Source organism: Hypanus sabinus, chromosome 17, assembly GCF_030144855.1.
Source record: "Hypanus sabinus isolate sHypSab1 chromosome 17, sHypSab1.hap1, whole genome shotgun sequence".
In the NCBI taxonomy this organism is placed as follows: Eukaryota; Metazoa; Chordata; class Chondrichthyes; order Myliobatiformes; family Dasyatidae; genus Hypanus; species Hypanus sabinus.
Window position 1 is genome coordinate 28,416,060 of NC_082722.1, and position 23,855 is coordinate 28,439,914.

At 42.9% G+C, this 23,855-nt stretch overlaps 1 protein-coding gene across 1 annotated transcript in view; it reads left to right on the plus strand.

The window, feature by feature from the left end:
* The window catches only part of hsd11b2 (hydroxysteroid (11-beta) dehydrogenase 2), a 57,129-nt gene extending 39,377 nt beyond the window's left edge, over nt 1-17,752 (plus strand). Inside the window, exons 3-5 of the mRNA XM_059992731.1 lie at nt 1,193-1,378; nt 3,006-3,143; nt 15,206-17,752. Of these exons, the coding sequence (XP_059848714.1) occupies nt 1,193-1,378; nt 3,006-3,143; nt 15,206-15,543 (662 nt within the window). The 3' untranslated portion in view covers nt 15,544-17,752. The remainder of the gene's footprint in view (nt 1-1,192; nt 1,379-3,005; nt 3,144-15,205) is intronic.
* The last annotated feature ends 6,103 nt before the right edge of the window (nt 17,753-23,855 follow it).

A 23,855-nucleotide genomic window follows, 5' to 3' on the forward strand; every position in this document is an offset into this window, starting at 1 on the left:
GTGTGCTCTGCTATTTTATCATGGCTGATCAATTTTCCTCTCAGCCCCAATCCCTGTATCCCATCATGCCCTGACCAATCAAGAATCTATCAACCTCTGCTTTAAATATATATTAAGGCTTGGCCGCCACAAATGCCTGTGGCAAAGAATTTCACAGATTCAGTTCACAGACTCTGGCTAAAGAAGCTCCTCATTGTTGTTCCAAAAGGATGCTCTCTTCTGAGACCGTGTCCCCTGACTCTTAGACTCTCCCACCATAGGGAACATCTTCTCCACATCCACTCTATCAAGGCCCTTTCACCATTTGATCGGTTTCAATTAGATCTCCCCTCATTCTTTATTTTAGTGAATACAGGCCCAGGACCATCAAATGTTCTTCTTTTGTCAAGCCATTCAATCCTGGAATCATTTTTTGTGAATCTTCTTTGAACCCTCTCCAGTTTCAGTACATCCTTTCTAAAATAAGTGGCCCAAAACTGCTCGGTACTCCAAATGAGGCCTCACCAGTGCTTTACAAATTCTCAACATTGCATCCTTGCTTTCATATTGTAATCCTCTTGAAATGGATGCTAACAGCACATTTGTCTTCCTCACCTCACTCAACCTGTAAACTAGCTTCTAGGGAAACCTGCACAAGGACTCCCAAATCCCTTTGCACCTCTTTTTAATATTTTCTAACCACTTAGAAAACAGTCAGCCTTTCGTTGCTTCTACCAAGCTGCCTGACTACACACTTCCCAAGACTGTATTCCATCTGCTACTTTGCCCATTCTCCTAATGTGTCCAAGTCCTTCTGTAGCCTCTTTACTTCCTCAAAACTACCTGCCTCTCCCCCTATCCGTCTAACATCTGCAAACTTTACAACAGAGCCACCAATTGCATCATCCAAATCATTGGCACGTAACATAAAAGGAATCAGTCCCGACACAGACCCTAGCCACAGACTATAGTTACTAGCAGTCAACCGGAAAGAGCTTCCTCATTCCCATACTTCACCTCCTGCCAATCAACAACTGCTTTATCCATGCTAGAATCTTTCCTCTAATAAAACTTGTTGCAAAACTAATGACATTCTTGGGGAAATACTTTGCCTGACATTATTGATGTTTTCTCCAAACAAGTTTCAGTGGACGTTCAAGTGGTTATTCTAGATTCTGACTAAAGAGACATCTAATTTTCTTTCTTCCCTCAGGTTTATGGGGTTTGGTCAACAATGCTGGAAAGTGCTTCAATATTACTGATGCTGAACTCTCGGCTATGTCCAATTACAGAGACTGTATGCAAATCAACTTCTTTGGTGCTGTAGCCATCACACAGGGCTTCCTTCCATTGATACGCAGAACAAAGGGAAGAATAGTGAATGTTTCCAGTCCAGTGGGTAAGTTGGAACGAGAATAAAATTTGCATGTAATCAATTCCTGCAACTGTCTGTGAGGTGTTTGTACTCCAGAAACCATGTGGGTTTCCTCCGGGTGCTCTGGTTTCCTCCCACATCCCAAGGATGTATGGGTGACTGGTTTAATTGGTAACATGGGTGTAATTGCACAGCATTGTCTCGCCGGTTGGAAGGGGCCCGTTACGGTGTTGTATCTCTAAATAAAAATGAGGAAAATAAATTTTTAAATAATTAATTTGGTGTGAAGGTCAACATGGTATGTCCAGTGGATTCCAGTTAATTGGGATACATGGGACAGTACATGTTGGCCCATTTAAGTGGCTGCCCCAATAGGCCAAAGTTTCATGGAATTGGTTAAATGGATATAAAAAGACAAACTACCGTTTAACTGTGACCAATTTTTCATTTAAATTAAATACAAACTAATTATTATCACTGCCAATACTAGTACAGTACTATAAAACTGTATTAGTTCCTCATGGTTATTGATAGAATAAATTATCTAATGTATACTGCTGTGTTTTGACTATATACAAACAAAATCAATGCAAACACCCAGTACAGATGAAGGACTGCCTACGTAAATACTTTTGACGATTGCATCTGCCAAGTCTTCATTGTAATGTTCAACATGATAAACAATACTTTCAAATTCTTTGTGGGTCCTAACTTGGTAGTAAAATTGCTTCATTTTCACGTTGGCAAGATGTTCCCATGGTGACCTGGGACAACGACGTTTGTTGCCACACATTCTGATGCTCGCAATGCCCGATTGAGTGACTCAGAACACAACAAGCAACAAAACAGCGAAACAAGCTCGGATCCTTTCTCTCTCCCTCCCACCCACATCTCCCTTCAATCCCAGCACTAGTGCCAGCCTCCAGCAGAATTCGGGTTTCAAACACCCCAGCAGACTCAGAGGTTTGCAGACCTTGCTCTGGCCAATGGGCTTCAACTTGCATACTTCCATTTTGACCCTTGGGTCTTGATCCTTGGCGTCAGTTCAAGGACAAGCTCATCATAGAACACTAGGCCGTGAGCTCTGACCTCACTGACAGAACCCCAGAACAAGCTTTGAACTCCAGTACTCCAGTCCCTCCAATTTGCAAACAGGTGTGGAGGTGTTATCAAACTGTTCCTCCTACCCAACTCAAGAACCCATTGACAACTCGGTGGGGGGGGGGGAATGGAGAGAGAGGGGAAGGGGGCCTCATCCATCCTCAGGTGCTGGCTTGTCGTTTGACCACAAATGTCCCAGGCCTGCATCTCTCACCTTCAGACATGGAGCCTGACATGTAATTTCCCCCCATCCCTGTCCCTAATCTCTAACCTGTTCCCTAACTCCCCTCTATCCCCCAAATAATCCTTATTGACCTAAAAAAGCAATTCAAGTCAAACAACTAAAATCTCATCATTAACCCAAAGGTGATCGTGGCTCAGCACCACATTATCTAAAAAATACTTGACTAATAGATATGAAAATTGTCCTAATTTTCTGATAGCACCATCTAGTAATAAGGTTTCAACAAAAGAACCCAAATGCAGTGTTGCATTCCATCCTTTCCAATTATGAATAAAGATTTTAATCTTGTTCTGCTTGTACCTTCAGGGGATTTTCCTTTACCATATTTATCAGCTTATGCTGCTTCAAAAGCTGCACTCTCTGTGTTCTCAAGTATCTTGCGCCTGGAGTTGAGTAATTGGGGAGTGAAAGTCTGCACCATACTTCCTGGATTCTATAAAACGGGTACGTATTATTTGGTAGAAGTGGTGTAAGATGGTACAGACCATACTTCAGTTCTTCACATTCTTCAGCTGTGCATCTCTCAAACGCTGGTACAGGACCATGAATGATCTAAAATACCACGTTGTTTTTTTTTAAATAAAAGCAACATGTCAAAGTGATATTGAGAGAATTGTTAAACAGGAGAAATTGCCTGAACTTTATGATTTCTTTAGCAAATAAACAGCACACTGGGAGACCATTTCGCTGAATACCTATGCTCTGTCCGCCAGAGAAAGCAGGATCTCCCAGTGGCCACACATTTTAATTCCATGTCCCATTCCTGTTCTGTCTATCCATGGCCTCCTCTACTGTCAAGATGAAGCCACACTCGGGTTGAAGGAACAACACCTTATATACTGGCTGGGTAGCCTCCAACCTGATGGCGTGAACATTGACTTCTTTAACTTCTGTTAATGTCCCTCCTCCCCTTCTTGCCCCCATCCCTGATATATTTAGTTTTTCTTCCCCCTCCTATTTTTATCCCTCTTTCTGCCCATCACTCTGGCTATTCTCCATCTCCCTCTGGTGGTCGCCTCCCTCTTTTTCTCCCTAGGCCTCCCGTCCCATGATCCTTTCCCTTCTCCAGCTCTGTATCCCTTTTGCCAATCACCTTTCTGGCTCTCAGCTTCATCCCACCCCCTCCGGTCTTCTATCATTTCACATTTTCCCCTCCCACTCCTACTTTCAAATCTCTTACTATCTTTCCTTTCAGTTAGTCCTGACGAAGGGTCTCGGCCCGAAACGTCGACAGTGCTTCTCCCTGTAGATGCTGCCTGGCCTGCTGTGTTCCACCAGCATTTTGTGCGTCACTAGGGCCTTTAATAGGTTGAAGTTTGATATGAGATTGAGGAAGTATTGGAGGAACACTTGCCAGCCCTCAGAGAACTGATATCATTGGCACCAGGACCCCTGGCAGCTGCAGCCCAGTCCTTGCATTAACTGGTAGGAGGATCAGTGACCAGAAGCAGAAAGATGAACATCGGAATCCAGGGGGAGGGTTAGGAATCACATCTTTTAAATCGGCAAGTTGTGGTTTGGAATTTACTGCCTTAACTACTAAACGAGATTTGGCTAAATTCTCAAAGGAAAATTTGCGGGAGGCAATGCTCGTTCAGAAGGTGAATGAACTCATTTGTGTTCTTAGTGAATGATCGTGCCAGCTACCTTTATGTGAGAAAGTTTAAAAATAAAACCGTACTCGGTAGTTAGTTTTAATGCACATTAATTGGGTTCCGAGGCCTTTGATTGAGCAGGTAGAACATTCCTGTTATCCTCTCAAACTTGATGAATTGATTGGACAATTTCAGGTTCAGATTTATCCTATGCATATCAAAACGTGAAATGCGTCATTCGCTTCAACAACCCAGTGATGTGCGGGGGGCAGCCTGCAAGTGTCGCCACATGTTTTGATGCCCTCCTTGGCCAATCAACACAGCAAGTGACAAAACAACAGTGGCAAAACAAGCCCCATTCCTCACTTCCCCACTCCCCCTTTCCTACACATACAGTCCCTAGGACAGGCAGTCTTCCGCCTCCAGCCTTCTTGTAGATTCACACATTGGGCCTTTGACGTCGTCAGCCGAATGAGAATTGCAAGCTCGGTGCTCCAGCCTCGACTTCTGATCGACCTCTGGGCTTCCGCCTGGACTTCTGATCAACCCGGACTCATTGATGATGACAACTGAGAACCCAAACTCCAGGCTTCAAACACCAGTCCTGCTGATGTCAAGACCTAAGTACTAGGCCGTGAACTCCAATCTCACCGATCTGCATACCCAAGGTCGGCGTGCCTCCTTCCCACTAGGAACTCCAATTGTGGAGTAACTCACTAACCTGGCTTTGATAATGACTATACTCCTTCCATCCACCTGGACTACTGCTTCTGAGTTATCTCTAAGAATCACTATAGCTGTGTGCTATAAATACCAAGCCTCCTTAAGCCAGAATAATAGTTCAGCACGGAATAGATGGCCCAAAGGGCCTGTTTGAGCCGTCGTGACTCTATACAGTATGCCAGCAAGGCCTTCAGCCAGAATCCATGCCAACCATCAATTCATAAACTAATCCACTTTACACTAGCCATTGACTTTACACTAATCCTACATTAACCCTTTTTCTTCTCACAATCCTGGATAATTTACCAGTGTCAATCCACAAACCTGCCTGCCATTCTTGTAATCCTTCAATTCTTATTAATCTAGACATTGCAGCTATAGAGGAACCATTACATTAGCAGTGAACCTTTTCCCAGAGCGTTACACTCCCTCCCCCCCCCCCCCACCAAGTTTGTCATGTCCTCATGACGCTGAGATAATTCACTAACCCTTCCTGCAAAACACAAAGTCCAATCCAGGTGTAAAAGGCAGTGGCATAGCTCCCCAACACAGGAGTCACACTCTGTTCCCCCGGTGCTACATAGGCCAGCCTATAAGGTGGTCTCCTAGTTCTCCACACCCCCTCACCTAACTCTTCGGGTTCGGACACTACTGGGGATACCTCTGGTCTGCCTGGCGAGGCCCCTGGCCTATCACTTGTGCCCCACCTGCAACTCAGACCCCTCGGTCTCCTGGCCAAAATCCACTTCATCCCTTGCAGGGTCCTGCTGCAACCCAGGCTGTCCACAGATAGACGCCCACTTCACCTGACTCAGCGGGAGAAGGGCTGGAAGTCCCTTCGTCAATCAATAGGGAGCAAGCAAAAAGCAGTGTATACCACACATCCAGGTCCTCATCCTCCGAATCAGTATCCTACTTAGGGGTGGGGGTCGGCCTAACCTCGCCTGCAGTCACCCCACGTTTCTGCAGAGTCCTCATACTAGGTGTAGGCTCCAGATTGGGCTCTGGGTCTGCCTGTTCTTCTTGTCCCAGGGCAGCAGGTGGTTCCAATAGACAATCTCAACAGGCCCATTCTCACATAAGCCGTCCGCCAACTTATGTTTCCCAGGTAGCTCCAAATTCCTTATGTGAACCTGGTCTTCCAGCAGGAGCTGGGAGAACCTCACCTTGGCAGCCATGACCCAGCTAATTCATAGGCTCTTTTCAGCTTTCTTATGTCAGGTAAGTTGCCCTCATCAGTCCCAAAACAAAGGTCAATGGGCAACCTCGCTTTGTGTCCAAACATCAAGTAATATGGTGAGAATCCAGTAGCTTCATCTCGGTACAGTTGTAACTGTGAACCAGATGTCCAATATGTTGACTCCATTTGCTGATCTCCAGTGGCCTGAACATTAAACTTCTCTGGCTGGAGATCACCCTGTGGATGATAGGGCGTGGTCCTCGACTTCTCAACTCCAAGCATGCCCAGTAACTCATGGATGAGTCTGCTCTCAAAATCCCCCCCAATCACTATGTATCCACCTAGGAAGGCCATAATAAATGAAATACTTCTCCCATGACACCTTGGCCACTGTGGATGCCTTCTGGTCCTTGGTAGGAAAAGCCTGTGCACATTTGGTGTAGTGGTCTGTGATGGTTAAGACATTTGCTGTGTTGCTGGCATCGGGTTCTATTGACAGGAAATCCATACACACCAGGTCCTTGCACTCTGCAAGTGGGACAAGGGAGCTGCCTGCATAGGCAACGTCTTCCGCCATATGCATAGAATGTACATCTTCAAGTATTCTTCGACCTCCAACCTCATTCGGGGCCAGTAAAACTGGCCTCTGAGCAATCCATAGATCTCTTCACCACTCAAATGTCCAGAGACATCATGAAGTGACTTCAAAGCAATCCTCTGATACTTCTCCGGCAGAACCAGCTGGCAATGCCGAGTTCGGTTCAGGGATGATGTGATCCAGTTTAGGATCTGGTTCGGCAACTCCAACCAAGGCCAAGTAATAGATGCACCACCACATGTTTTGTCTTCTCTGTCTGAACCACGTCTCCCTTTTCAACTGCTGACCAAATGGTACCGATGCCCAGGTCACCTCGCTGAGCAACTGCCACTTCCCCAGAACTCAACTCCGGCAGCAGATTTGATTTCAGAGCAGTCAGGTTACAGTAAACTTGTGGAATGGCGTCATCAGAAGCTCCCGATTGATCCACCGCTTGATCCTGCCCCTCCTTTCCCTCTGCCTTCATGGTGATGGAAAACTGACACATGGCCTTCACCCCCAGGGCAGGAACGCTCTCCCCCTCTTCGTCCCTGTACAGTATCTCGTGCCCATTGGGAGAAAGCTGTTCCTGCTTCCCTGCTGGTACTTCAGACTGAAATCACAGGCAGACAATGCTGCCAACCCCCAATGGCCTATGGCATCTGGTTTTGCTGAGGTCAGGATATAAGTTAGGGGGTCGTTGTCCATCCTTACCTCAAACTTGGCCCCATAGAAGTAGTCACTCAGCTTATCCACCACTGCCCATTTCAACACCAAAAATTCCAACTTGTGCGTGGGATAGTTTTTTCTTTGGAGGGCGACACTCCAGCTGACAAACACAGTGGGTCTCAACCAGGTGTTCTGATCCTGATACAGGATGCCCCCAAGCCCGCTCGGCTGGCATCCATGTGCAGTACATATGGCAATCGGGGTCCGCAAAAGCCAGCACTGGCTCCTGGGTCAGCAGCTCCTTCAGCGACTGAAAGGCCTCTTGACATTTTGCATCCCACCTCAGTCCAAAGGGCTCCAACAGGCTAAGATATTCTCCACCCTCCTGTCCTCTTATTTTAATTTCCCCCTCCCTTCCTTCCCCAAGGGAGGGTAACAGCATAGAAGCTGGAAACTCACTTCGCGTAGCCTTTCACGATCCTCCGATAGTAACCACAGAACCCGAGGAACGAGCGCAGAGCGCTCACGGTCTGGGGTCTTGGCCAAGTGGTCACCGCCTCTGTCTTAGCTGGATCGGTAGCTACTCCATCCCATAAGACTCTGCCAAACATAGCTAACAGACGTTTGGCAGAACTGGCACTTGTCCAGGGAAAGTTTTAACCCTTCAGCTTTCAGGCAGCCCAGCACCTTCAGCAGCCTCCCTCATGTTCTTCCAAGGTTGATCCAAACACTGAGGCCATCCCGATACACCAATACCTCGAGCAGGTTCATATCCTCCACCATCTTCTCCATGACCCGCTGGAAGGCTGCAGGGGCTCTTGAGATGCCCTGGGGCATCCTGTCAAACTGGAAGAATCCCAGGGGACATATAGATGCCGTCTTCTCTTTGTCAGCCTCACTCATGGCGATCTGATAATATCTACTCCTCAAATCCAGCACATTGAATCACTTCGCACCACTTGTGCAGGCCGGCGCATCTTCAAACCTTGGGACTGTATGCTATTCAGAGACGGCACACATCCCTACCTTCCCATTCCTCTTGGGCCACTGCTATTGTGTTCACATAGGGGCTTCGGGACTCGGTAATGATCCCAGCTTCCTTCAACTTGCACAAATGCCCTCGGACATCCTCCACCTCTGCAGGGGCCAGTTTCCACAACCTCTCTAAACGGGGTGTCCTCAGTCAACCGGATAGTGTGACGAGTGCTCTTGGAACAACCCACGTCAAACTCGTCAGTGGAAAAGACACCTTCAACATCTCTACCAACCTGCGGGAACCAGGGAGTCCCTGAAGTTGAATGACTCGGCAGTCAAATTTCCCCCTTTTCCCAGTAGTTTCTCCCCGGCTTGTCTCGGGGACACTAGATATTACTGTCACTGGGAACAGATACGTCAGAGACATCCCCTGCTTTAAGGTGACCTCCCTCTTTGTGGTGTTCCTGCAAATCACAGCCATCCTGCTCACCTGTACAACTGAGGTCTTCTGCAATTCAGGCCTCGCCAGTACCCCAGCAGGAAATCCCGATTTCCCCCTCGGGGGTCTTCTGGAGTGTCTACTAAGAGGGCTTCACCCGGGCACTCTGGGGAAACGTGGGGGTCCCCATCATTCTCACTACTCCCCTGGGCCATACCACCATTGGCTTCGACTGGGTGAACCACACAATCCCTCGACTAAATTCGGTATCCGGCCCAATGCAGCCATGCACTTCCTCAGAAGCATCCTGAAACACTGGGTGCATGGACAATGTTCCCAGAAAGCTCTCCCCAGCCTTTTCCTTGCAGGCCCCCATGAGCCTCCTGACCAGAGGAGTGTTGGTCCGCACCAGGATTGAAACGCTGCCCTTCTCAATGGGGTCCGGACAAACCAGCACTAGTGTATCAAGGCCCACATCGGCCTCTGAGAACTCCAGCCTCACTGACAAATGACCATTATGTGGATAATCATCAATGCTGAGACCCCAGATCTCCAGTGCCCTTAATGGTGTCAATGGTAAATGCTTCAGATACCGGTTGTAAAACGGAATGTTACATCGTGACCTGCGACCCAGTGTCAAGTATGGCTTTAGTGTAAATACTCTATCTGTAGCAACACACTGGAGCATGATTCCACTAAGCCCTCAGGAATAGGGTCTTTTGCTTTCAGGGATTCCTTGGTACATTGCTGGGAACTTCTTCCCCCAGAGACATCAGGCCGTTCCCTCACTGTCTCTCTAAGTTTTCCTAACGACTCTCTCTCTCCTCCTCACGTGACACCAGCTGCCAGCAGCCCTCCGCGATGTCCGTCCCCTTAGGGGATCATGTGGGGGAGTCGCACCTGCTGATAACAGGCGACATATCTCTGTTTTCAACTCTGCCACTATCTCCTCTACTGTTCCCCAGGGCAGGCTATCCATGGTCACTTCGCCACAGGGGACCACTGCCGAGGACTGAAACCTGCTGACGGAGGCCTCCTGTGCCTCCGAGGCATTCCCTCCTTCCCGTACCTCTCTGATCAAATCAACAAAAGTTGAAGGGGGGGGGGCGCAACTTATGGGACTGTCAGAGCAATCAGGTCATGGGACCAGGCGCCCCTGGCTATCTGGTCCAATCTTAACTGTTCCACCTCTGCTGCCTGTAAGACCCCTCTGCGCCACAAGCAATTTAGCCGCCTCTCTAGCCGAAAAATAAAAGCAGAAAGCTTCTCCCCCTTCTCCTGATGCATGTTCTGAAGCCCCACCAGGAGCTCCATTAGGCTTCCTGTTGAGCCAAAACCGTTGCCCTGTGCTTGCATGTAATTGACAGCTGTTGCTACGGGATACCACAACCTGGCAGCTCTCACAATGTCAGTAGCCCACCCACTCATACACTCAGCCAATCTCTGTTGCTTTGTCATCGGAACACTGCTACTCATCTGACCTCTGAAGTCTGCTCTGCCCAAGCCTCATTCTCCTCTTCCCCTTTAGGGCTGGGTGTTATTCCAGAGAACAGGTGGAGCCTGCCATAGCTGGGACTTTGAACCTGGGCATTTTTCCATTTATTTTCGAGAGAGGTGAGGGAGGATACTACCTCAGAATTCTCACTCTCCCCTGGGGGACGGAGACTAATTAGATATTCCAAATCCAACCACTCCTCCCCCTCACTCCTCAGAAATGATAGAACCCAGTCTTTGAAGTCTCCACCCCCAGCTACCATTATGTCAGCGCTGGTCTGCATTAAAACAAGAGCCCCGTCCACCATTTTATCAAACCTCCACCCCACAATCACAACTTTAACAGAATTTAACAGGCGAATGAACAATTCATCCAGAGTACGAATATCTACCCCACTGGTTTAATGCTCAGGGGAATCTCACAGTATCCAATGAAATTAATCCCAGATGAGCCTCCACAATTGTATCTCCCAGTTTGGCTTGTCGCTTAATCTAGGGGAAGACAGCCCTCAGCCCAGCAGAACTTGAGAAATCTTGTTTGGGCGGATGCTGCGCAGTGTTCCCTGTTACAAATCAGTACCACAAAATAACAGACAGTATACAATATGTGATTAAATGATTGAGCTTTATAATTAATTTGACCACATGGTTAGTAAAGACACAAAACAAAGAAAAGGGCCCATTCTCGCGAAACAGTCTAATGCGCAACGTTGGAGCTCACAGTTCAATCCACTGGTTCCCCGTCGAGTGACCATCCCTCCAAGTCCACTCTGTCCAGCGGTCTTCCAGCTCTCTCCATTTGTGCCTTCCCTCCTCATCTCTCCCTGGCAAAAGTCCATGAAATCCCTGCTCCCTGACCCACAAGAAAGAACAACATCCCTCTCATCGGTTAGCCCCACATTCCAAAGCCCTATTATCTCTGGTCATAACCCAAACATTGCTGCTACAGAGAAACCTGTACATCAGCAGTGAAACCTTGCAGCACGTTACATTAATGCAGCATAACTTACAGCATGTGATATTATGCAACACACCAATTTGTTGTGTGAAGCCAAGGTGTTCAGACCTCAAAGAATTTGCTTTAAACCTGGCAGGAGAACCATCCACTTTAAACCCAGCACAGGCCCTTAGTCAATCGATACAGCCGCAGACTATCTCGGGAGTGAGTTAAGCTGAGACCACTCTATCATAAAAATCTACCATACTGCTCTGAGATCCTGGTGTCTCTGACTTCTCTGCCATGCCAAGGAATTGGGCTTCGGGGTGTTAAACAGAATGAGCCTATCTGTTTATGGACTGATGGATGTTGTGAAGACAAGATACCACTTTACCTCACTTCCGTTGCAGGAACATTGACGTTTCTCAACAGCTGTATAATGAATCTGTTGAGCTGGAAGAATACCCAGTGTAAACACATCTATTGAACCTGTCTAGACAATGCTGATGGACAAGTTCTACTTGTATGCTGTATTTGGATATTAGTTCAGTGTCTGATTCCTTAATATCTGCATACTGAGGCATATTGTGCATAATACATTTACTACCATATGCAGTAAACCTGTATATAAAATAACTAAGTATGTTCAGCTATTCTTGGGCCATTTCTCAGGCATGCTGAAGAGTATAAATGGTTGCAAAACTAGGAAGTTGCCATTCTAGCGCGTTCCTGTCAGCCTATCATCAATATCAAAGGCTAGTCACTAAATCATTGTGTATACATTGATTTTTCTTGCTGAATGGAATTTGGTATTTGTATCACTGCTTTGCTTGGCATCTGACCACTTATTTTCACGTGGTTGTTTTCATAACGTGGCCGTGCTTACAGCAGGAGATGCTGATTGAAAGCTCCCTTCAGAGTGATTCGGATGAGAAGAACTGTTAAGCAGTACAGGCCATTCTACATTGAGATTCAATTAATAAAAGCACGGAGTTATTTAATTTTCTGTAGCATGTGAAAACCACGAGAGAGAGAGAGAGTGTTTACTATCTGCAGATTATCAGCAGACCTGTCAATTGAGAATGCATTAGACATCGGGATACACCGACAGAACGTCTAACCTGTCAGAAAGTTTCATCATTTGATTATCAGTAAATAGAACATCTCAAAGGGCTACTTGGACCTGTGAGCAAAGATGCAATGGTCCAGTGTGCATGTTAGTGAGGGTTTCTGAACTCCATGCTCTCCAAACAGAATGATTTCCAGTAACCAATAACTAGCCTCCTGCATTGGTCAAAGACCAAGTGGAACTTGCTCAAACAGAAATGTTCTGGTCTTGCAATCACTTTTGGAACTCTTTGTAAATTATTGTTGGCAACTATTTCTTGCCCATCAGTTCACCATGTGATCTACAGTAATTCTGTTTTCTATGAACAAAATGCCAAGTTGTATGTATTTTTAGCTCTTCTATTTATGGAATAGAAAGTGTGTAATATGCCCGTTTGCTTTTATAGTCAGTGTTATATAGCCCTTCACCCCAAGCTGACAAAATTGCTTTCTTCAATGAGTCTTGTATTGTTCTGCCTAGAGAGGTCCATTACATCTCAGTGGTGTTTTATCTGAAAGCTCAGTTAGCTTATTCAAACCAACTCCTTTAGTCGTGTGTAGATCTGGTCACTGCATTACAGGAAGGATGTGGACATTTTAGAGAGGGTGAAGAAGACGTTTACCAGGTATAGCCTGAATTAGGGAGTATTAGCCTTAAGGAGAGGTTAGACAAACTTAGAATATTTTCTCTGGATCATCAGACACTGAGGGGCAACCAAATAAAGTATGTAGTATCATGAGGGGTATAGATGGGGTAGATATTAAAATTATTTTCCCCAGAGGAGAAATTTCAAATGATAGAGGGCATAGTTTTATTTCCTAATTAATCCTCTATTTCCCCCTTTTTGAGTTTTCTCTTCTATCATTTGTGTAGGCTGGTGCAAAATATTGGTCAATCCTTAATTCTTTGGAGCAGGCTTTGCCTCTGTCTTCTGCTCTGCCCTGACGGGTCTGTGCTCAGCGCCTTTCCACAAGTCGGTGCTGGTACCTCCACACTTGAGATGCCTATGTAAATGATTTGATTGAAAATGTAGGTGGGGTGACTAGGAAGTTTGGGGATGACACAAAAATGTGCAAGGTATTTTCTTTTATTTCTGTAATTATTTGAAAACTCAATTAAAAAAAAGTTTAATAAAAAAAAATGTGCAAGGAAGGCTGTCAAAGGATTCACCAGGATGTTGGCCAGTTGGAAATGTAGGCAGAGGACTGGCAACCAGAAGTTGAGCAGACAAGTAAGGAGCATTGCAGTTTGAAAGGTCTAATGTAAGAGGTAAGTGGACAATGGGAGGCTCCTTCAGAACACTGAAATGGGGATTTGTGGGAGAAATCCATAGCTCTCAAAGTGGCAACGTAGTTGGATAGGGTGGTAAAGAGGGCGTATTAACGTGCTTACCTACATCAGGGTGTTGAGTATTAAAGTTGAAAAGTCCTACTGCAGCTGTGTAAAACTTTGGTCAAGTCCCAATAGTGTGCATTCCGGTCACTGCATTGCAGGATGGATGTGGACAATTTGGAAAGGGTACAGAAGAGTTTTACTGGGTATTGTCTGGTTTAGGGAGTATTGGCTTTAAGGAGAGGTTAGACAAACTTGAGATATTTTCTCTGGACTAGCAGTCTGAGGGGCAACCAAATAAAGTTGTTGTATCATGAGAGGTAGAGATGGGGTAGATATTAAGGTTGTTTTCCCAGATGGAAATGTCAAATGCAAGTGGGCATAACTTTATGATGAAGGGGATGTTAATGGGTAGTGTGTGTGTGTGATGCAAGAGGTATTTGGACTGGCCCATTTGTAGGCAGATTGGCATCTTGCTTGGCATAGCCATCATGTCTGTTCAGTGCTCCACTGTTGTATATTTTAAAGACCTTTTTAAATGAATTTGTTTCTACCTCCTGAATTTCATTTGGGTCCCATTTATCAACCATTGGAATTTTCCATTATAATGTCCCTATAATACTTGTACTTGGCTTGGTATTCAATGTTTAGGGGAGGTAAATGATCTCAGTGAAGAGTTGAGGTGATACAGTATCTTGAAACGTGATGTACTGGAAATAAAATGTATTAGCAGCAGTAAAGATGGATACTGAGAGCTGTGATAATGGTGACAGTCAAACAGGTGAAGTTTGTTGGCGGTACCAGGACACGTCCATGTCTATATTGTTGGAGTTGCTGCCTTTGTACTTCAGTGTTTATTGAAAGTTTTATTAAACAATGCATTAGCCGAAGTTTCTACTGTACTTCCAATCAAGTCAAAAGAATGCAGCAGCTGAGAATCTGAAGGAGTTCTGGATTAAAGCTAGATCATTCTATCAGTGTCGTCACTGTATGAGAAGCAGAGCTGCTGCCCCAGCTTGCACCTTCACCTTCTCCCTGCCAGCATGGGGGTTTTCTCCAGGTGCTCGAGTTTCCCTCTTGTGCCCCAAAGATGTGCGGGCTGGCAGGTTAACTGGTTGCTGGAAACCTTCCCTCGTGAATAAGTAAGAGGTGTAATTGGGAGAATTGTTAGGGAATTATGAATATATGATTAGTTGCATGGTGTAATTAGAAGGCCCAGGCTCTTTGGGCCAGAATGACCTGTTACTGTGCTGTATCACTCAAACTTTTAAAATAAAATTGGATTAGGGCAAGTGGATGTTTAGTTATTGGTATGGTCAAATGGCTTGTTTCTGTAATGTATGACAATGGCATTTGTTAATTTATTAATGTTAATGCCTAGGATCCATCATTTTGGTGCTGGCAAAAGGTGGGGGGAAAGTATACTTTTCTGTTCTGTTGGTTATACGGTTCAGTTTTTGTCATGTCGATCTTTCAGCTCCATCATGTAATCCTGAATACTGGGAAAACCAAGTGCAGCACCTCATAAAAGACATTTCTACAGAGCTGCTGCAGGACTACGGAGAAGACTATATGTTAGAAACAAAGGACCTGTTCCTGAAGTACATCACCACCGCCAAAGAGGACTTGAGCCCAGTGGTTGAAAGCATCACAGATGCCATCCTATCTTCAAATCCAAAGCCAAGATATTATGCCGGAAAGGAGATGATCATTATGTACATTCTGCTTTATGTTTTACCAACATCATTAAGTGATTTAATTTTCAGCAGGTCTTTCCTACTTAAGAAAGTCTTACCAAAAGCTTTACAAAAATAGGCTGATATGGGGAAAGTCCGGAAATGGACATTTTCTTAAATAGTCTGTTTTAATCATTCTCAATGTATTAATTGCTCATTTGATTAGGGAGTCATGAACATGTGTGACTGGAATTAATGAAGGTGGATGTGGACATATGGGATAAATTTTCACCTTCATTTCAGGGTAATATTCTGATGGGTCAGATTGTCAAACTGTTGTAGAATCTCAACCTGCCCAGTGGAGTTCAGAATTCATTCCAATAGATGGTACTGATGAAAATTACCAAACATATGATGCTTGGGCATTTTACATTTAAAATGCCGGGTGTAGAAATGTAGCTGGTTTCACATAACTCCATCCCCAGTCAATGATTACACAATGTTCTGCGTTTACAGATAGATAGATAGTTAGATAGATAGATACTTTATTCATCCCCAAGGGGAAATTCAACATTTTTCCAGTGTCCCATACACTTATTGTAGCAAAACTAATTACATACAGTATTTAACTCAGTATAAATATGATATGCATCTAAAATCACCCTCCCAAAAAGTATTAATAAATAGCTTTTAAAGAGTTCTTAAATAGTTTACTAAAGTGCATTGAGTGGTAACTTAAGATCAGTCCTAACCCCGGCACTTTAACATGTCTTGCCCCTGGTGGTTGAATTGTAGAGCTGAATGGCGTTGGGGAGTAATGATCTCTTCATCCTGTCTGAGGAGCATTCCATTGACAGCAACCTGCCGCTGAAGCTGCTTCTCTGTCTCTGGATGGTGCTGTGCAGAGGATGTTCAGGGTTTTCCATGATTGACCGTAGCCTACTCAGCGCCCTCCGCTCTGCCACCAATGTCATACTCTCCAGTTCAGTACTGTATGAGTTGTTTAACTTGTACAGCATCCACTGACTTGCTTCATTGATAGTGTGGGGACTATGAAAGGTAAAACTCCAATGCAGTTTTAGCTACAAACAATTGTAAAATAGCATCTGCAATTGAAGTTCAACATAAATTCTAGAACTATTTTTGTACAACATTCTCTTGCTGCAGACTAAATTATTAGGAAAATTCGTAATGTTTCTACAAGTTGTTTAAATAATCAACCAATTGTTTGGCCAAAAGCTCCTGGAACTCATTGCCTACAAACAGCTTTCTAAGAATTTTGTATAATGGCTAATAATTTTCTCTTTTAAGAAAGACAGAGTTGTGGGTTGTGTCTGGAAGTCTCTCTAGTTAGAAATAATCAGTAATGTTATAGGAAATGCTGATCAATATGAGCCCAATGAGGGAATTTTTTTTAAAATCCCTAACCAATGCTTAAGTCTGCATTTGCAAAGAAAATTTACACCTGGGATTGGACGTAAACTACACCAAACAAGTTTAAATTTGTGTACTATTGCTGCTTGTTACTTATTGCCAAATGTCTTTTGAGGTTGATGAACTATCTGCTATGAATCTTAAAAGTATCCGATAAATCTGGATGTGGGATGTATAGTATAAAAAAAGCTATGGTATAAAAAATTGCATTGGTTGTTACTGCAGTCTTTTGTTATGTATACTGGATATACATTTGTTTGTGTCTATACTGAATGGATACATATTGTCATCTTTGCCAAAGTTGTGTATTTATCATGAATTGTAATTTTGGCTCCTGGTTCAGTCGTTAACATTTGCAAACAATATTGACATCCTTGGAGGTGGTTTAGTGTTTCTTAATGGGTGCAATGGCTTGCATGGAAAGTTAAACTTTGATATTTGACCTCTTTAAGACTGATTTATGAATGTTCTGAAATAAATTCAGCAAATGGAGAATGACCTTCTCTGTTTCACTAACGTCCTTTTCATACCTGCAGGTTACTTCAGCAATGCATATAAATCTTCCAGGCTTGAATGTAACTCTATCTTCTTCTCTAAAACAATATTTTATTGAATTTTACATATTTCACATTTACAAATAAACAATAAGAATTAAACTAAATAGTGAAACATGTCCTTATGTTTTTCACAATCATCAAAGGAAAAGAGATATAACATCTCACATACTTCACATATTTAATAAAGAAATAAAAAACATCAGGAAAAAACCATAGGAGCAGTCAACAATACACAGCTATTTCAAAATGACTGTGTACCTTGTCGTCCAAGAAACTCCAATAAAGGTTTCCACTCATTTTCAAATTCTCCTGCCTTACCCCTGGTTAATTGAGTCGGTCTCTCCAATACAAGACAAGATGCCATCTTCACCCATACATGTATCAAAGGGGTATCCTTTTTTCTCCAAGATAAAGCTATCATCCTCCTGGCCTGTAGGAGTCCAAAGTCAATTAAAGTTGACTGTTTTGGACTAATAGTAGAGTTCTTTGGATATATACCTAGTACACTCATTTTTGCTTGGTGAGGCACCTTTACTCCAACAATCTCAGATATAGTCTGAACGACTGTTTTCCAGTATTCTAAATTTAGGCCAGTCCCATACGCAGTGAAACCGAGCACCCTTTTCTTCTAAACATTTAACACAAGTGTCCGGGGTTCAGCAGTTCAGTTTGACCGAGGTACTGTAAGTTCTCATTAACCATTTATATTGTAATAGCTTCATTCTTGTATTAATTGATTGTTTTTAGGCTTTTAAGCATGCCATTTGCCACTCAGTTTCTTTTATGTCCTCTTGAACATCCAGCCTCCATGCCTCCATGCCTCCAGCCTGTTAACGGTGGACTCCTTATCACATGACATCAAAGCTGTATAGAATAAAGAAATCTGACTCCTCCCCTTTAGGTTTAGAAGTGTAAGATTTTCAAGATGTGATAGTGGTGGTTCAGAAATTAAATGCTTATATTTTGATAATATGAAATGTCTCAGTTGTAAATATTTAAAAAAGTGTTTTTTAGGAATAAGGTATGTCTGACACAATTGATCAAATGTAATAAGATTACCATTCATATAAAGGTCATCTGTTTTCTGCTCACCTTTGTCTGCCCAGATTTGGAAACCACCATCCACTTTTCCTGCCCTGAAGTATGTATTGCCCCATACTGGAGCAAAGCGAGAGATGGGAGGAGTATTTTAATATGCTGATGTGCTTTATACCAGATGTCAATAGTATTTTTGAGGAAAGGGTTCTCAGTTGTCCTGTTCAGAATTCCTAGGTCTGCAGAGTATAGATAGAGCTTTAATGAGAGGTTTGATAGTGCCTGTTCAATACTCACTGATGCACCATCAATAACTCTCGGAGACATGAGGCAAGATGTAGGCTTTTATTGGCTGGAAGAAATCACAAGCAGCAATTGACCACCACACTACATCCTGGAGACTGAGGCCGGGGCTGTGTCTCCAATCGCCTTTATACCGGGGTCCGTGGGAGGAGCCACAGGAGCAGTCAGTGGGGGGGAGGTGTCCAGACAGGTATATGTAGTTCATCACACTCACCCAGGCTGGAAGGGCCTCCATTGAGAAATAAAACATTGCAGAATGTAACTGAGCAGACCAATAACACCATTTCAGGTTCGGGAACCGTAGCCCTCCCCTTTCATAAGGCAGGTATAGCAACCTAGGTCTCAGTCTAGATTTTTTTAATTATTCCACATGAATTTACTAAAAATACTATTAAGCTGATCAAAAACTGATTTTGGTAGTGGGAAAGGAAGTGGTTGAAAAAGGTATAGAAATTTTGGTAATATATCCATTTTGATCATGTTTATTACAGCCAGTCATTGATATGGGCATTGTTATCCATCGATCCAACGTCCCTTTCACTTCATCCACTAGTTTGTTGGGATGATCGTTTTAATTTCAGGGGTAATTTTGACACCAAGGTAGGTAAATACTTACTTTACATTTATAAAAGGGGTTTTTATGACTGGTTTCAGTCTTTCTTCTTTGTTCAAAAATAGTATTGATGATTTGGAGTTGTTAATGTTATAACCAGAGAACTGCCCAAACAATTCAATCTGTTGCATTAACTTTGGAATACTGATGGATAAATTTGTTAAAAAAAGAATCACATCGTCAGCATATAAGGATATTCTATGTTCCTGTTCTCCTAGCTGGATCCCAATAGGCCTGTTTGTGTTCTTGACATACAAACAAGCTGGATGAACTCAACAGGTCGGGCAGCATCCATTGAAATGAGCAGTCAATGTTTCGGGTCAAGACCCTTCATCAGGACTGAAAAAGGAGGGGTCAGGGGCCCTATAAAGAAGGTGGGGAGAGGGTGGAAAAGTGCTTTCCCCTTAGATTCCTTCTTCCCCTCCCCCACCCCTTGATCTTTCCTCTGATTGGTTTTCCACCCTCTCCCCACCTTCTTTATAGGGCCCCTGCCCCCTCCTTCTTTAGTCCTGACAAAGGGTCTCGACCCAAAACGTTGACTGCTTCTTTCAATGGATGCTGCCCAGCCTGCTGAGTTCATCCAGCTTTTTTGTACGTCTTGATTTGACCACAGCATCTGCAGTGTACTTTGTGTTTACTGTCTGTGTTCTTATTGCCATAGCCAGGGGTTCTATGGCCAGTATAAACAACATCGGTGACAAAGGGTATCTCTGGCAAGTAGATCACTCCAGATGAGTGGTTTAGAAACTGTACTATTTGTTAAGACACTGGCTATTGGGTTTGTATATAAAATCTGAATCCATTTAAGGAAGTCCTTTCCAAATTCAAATCTAGGCAATACACTAAACAAATATGGCCATTCTATTCTATCGAAGGCCTGCCGAGCATCTAGAGATTATACTGCTGTATCTTCTGCATAAAATTTTTCAGGAATTACGTTAAGAACTCTTCTAATATTATGGAATCTTTGGTGTTTTTGCACATAAACATTCTGATCATTATGAACTAGTTATGGGATATAAGGATCCAATATTCTTGCTAAGGCTTTACAAAGTATTTTTGTGTCCGATCCAATTAGATTTATCGGTCTAAATGAGGAGCATTCTGTAGGAGGTTTGCCTGGTTTCAAGATCAGCGCTATCATTGCCAGTCTTGAAGCGAGTGGGAGGGTTCCATTCCGATAACATTCATCATACATATTTAAGAGTGGGACTAGTAATTTTTCTTGAAATGTTTTGTAGAATTCAGTAGGTAGGCTGTTAGGCCCTGGCGCTTTACCACTGTTAAGATTCTGGATAGCCTGTGATAACTCTTCAGTTGCTAAACCTCTATCTGACTCCTTTTTTGCATCTTTTGTCAGTGTCTGGAATTGAAACTGAGTGATCAATAAATATGTCCCGTTCTTCTGAGGCTTGGGGGCATTCTGATCTCTATAAATGTTCAAAAAATTCTCTAAAACTGTTATGAATTTCCAATGGATCTACTGTTAGGCTTCCTGAAGAGGTTATTATACTGTTAATTGCTCTATCTGACTGTATTTTTGTAATTCTCCATGCCAAGAGTATCCCAGCTTTTTCTCCTTGATCGTAATAAAATTGCTTCAGCCACATTAAACTTTTTGCAGCTTTATCAGCAGATAATTTATTATATTTGACTCTCAAAAGTAACAGATCTCTTTGTTGTTCATCCCTTTCATTTAGTTCTATCTCTAAAGATTTAATTTGTTTTTCCAAAGTTTGCATCTCTATATTTTTTTTGTTGTTTGGACTTGGAGCTTGTATAACTGATGATTTCTCCTCTAACATACGCCTCCCATCTCATGCCGGCACCAGTTTGATCTGTATTTAACTCAAAATAACTATCTATCTTAGTTCCCACAAATTTAACAAAGTCTGGGTTTTGTAGCCGTCTCACCTGAAATCGCCAGTTAGAGGGACTATGAATAAATTTCTCTAAATGAATATTTAATGAAATAGCCGCATGATCGCTTATTACTATGCTATCATACCAGCAACTTTCAACCTTTGATAAGAGCTCTCTTGAGTCAAGAAAATAATCAATATGAGAACGAGATTTACATATACTTGAATGGCAAGAGTATTCTATTTTGCCAGGATTTTGTTCTCTCCATATTTCAACACAATTTATATCCACAATGTATTGTTTTAGTAATTTTCTAGTTTGTGCCTTATAGGTATCACAGACTGCAGAGCGATCTATTACTGGGTTTAGAGTGCAATTAAAGTCTCCTCCAATGATATAAAAGCCTTGTAAAGTGAGCTAAGTAAGGAAGAAATCATCAAAAAATTTAGGATTGTCCTCATTTGGGCCATATATACTGACTAGGTTTAATGTGAAAGAGAGGATATTACCTCGCACAATAACATACCTTCCGGCTGAGTCTTGAATTGTTCTCATAATTTGAAATGGTATCATTCTATGAATAAGTGCACCTCTAGCATAGTTGTTGTATGTTGCATATATTACTTAATCCGGCCATCTATTCCATACCAGTTTAATATCTGAAATATTTTTCTCGAAGAAAAATTATTTTGGACTTAAGCTGTTTGATCCTATTCATAACCTGTTTCAGTTTGGTTAACTTCTTTAGTCCCCGAACATTCCAGCTCGTGACTTTTGTATTAAAGATATTCTGAGTGCTCGTCCGTTCCGTATATAGTACGTGTCAATTAAACCAGGGAAAGGAGTAAGAAATATTACTGTTGTGTTGGGTGCATGACATACATATAGAAAAACAAAAAAACACATTTACATTTACACATACAGACATTTGAACTCTTGAATTCCCCCTCCTTTACTCAAAACAAAGAACTGTAGAGCTTGTGCTGATCCGCTCTGTGGAGGAGCAGCTAAACTCTGCAATCCTAACTCCATAGGCAATTAGTGGTGTCCATCAACCACGCACCTCATTCTGTCTTAGAGCATTATACACACAACCCATTTAGCATAGAAATAAAGTCGAAGTAGCCACTGAACTGTATGTCGGTATTGCCTATTTTAAATGTTCATTCAGGTCCATGGAGTCCCATCTCAATAGAATTAAGGTTTCAACAAACAAAAATGTTGTACACAATAAAAATAGGCAAAATAATAAAACAATTCTGGCGGTATAAACAACCTCTTAAATACAGTATCTTTTCAAGAATAGAATAAGAGGCTAAAGTGGCGGTTCCAGTAAAAGAAACATAAAGGAAGAGAGAAAAAAGATGTCTTCTGGGACTCAGTGTGGGCTTATTCCTGTTACGCAGTCAGTATCAGCTGATTCTCATGGGTATGGAAGTAAACAAATCTCACGGTTGCCTTAATCAGACCCCTCAGCGTGTCCTCAATGGAAATCTTCTGCCTCTTTTGGTGATGAAAACAGGCGTATTTTCCCATTGTGAAGGACCCTCGTCTTGCATGGATTATGTTGAAATCTGAGGTTAGTTCCTTTTTTGATGAACACTCTTCTACCGTGTTAAACTCATTTCGCTGTCGTATGGTCTCAGCGGAGAGGTCTTGAGCAAAGAAAAGCTCGTTTCCCTCATACATAATATTACACTGTTTAACGGAGCAGAAAACAAACTCCCAATCTTGAAATTGCAGAAACCTAATGAGAACCGCTCTGTTCTGGTTTGGTTTCGACGTTGCTAGAGTTTAGTGAACTCTTTCTAGGATGTTGGTGTCCAGCTCCAGCCAGCACGGTAGCATGTTTTAAATGAATTCCAGCAGTGGTTGGTTTCCTTCAGCGCCCTCCCGGAGGCCGAATAACCGCAAGTCTTTTCTTCAACTCTGATTCTCCAGGTCTTCAGTCTTGGATTCCAGGTAGAGGATTCGTTTCATGGTGTTGGTTAGTTCAGCCTTGTTCTTTTCCACGTGCTCCTCTGCCGCCATTATTCGGTTTTCGGCCTCTAACATCCGCGTGGTATCAGAAGCAACATTTCACTTCACCTCCAACATACTGTTTTCCAAAGTGTAACTCTACCTTGGTTAACAATAGATTTAGGGTGGAGTCAAAAATGCCAATGACTTGAAAACATGAAATTACAGAAAATGGGAGTGCATAACACGGCTTTTCAGTTTTGTTTAGGAGTATTTCAACTTAAGAATGAGTCAAGTTTCTTTATATTTGTTTTTGCTTCCCAGGATGAGAAAAATATTACTTCTGAAATAAAACAGCATGTACCAACATGAGGGTTTATAATTCATAATTTATTTTGGAATTGAATCCTATATTACTCACATGCCACCATAGATCTTGTAACAACATGAATAATGCTCTTTAGATCATAAATCTTGTGAATATTCTTGGCATGATGCTGTACTTTGTGTAACAAATGAACTATATGATCAATGGGTAGAGGGTAAGTATTCCATTCCATATTTTATGATCCTGAAAACTCCTTCAGAAAGAGGACACAAATTGACTATTTGGCTCTGTAGTTCAATGAATTTGAAAGCTTTGATAACTTTATTATCAAACTACATATTTCTCTTCTGAGATTCATT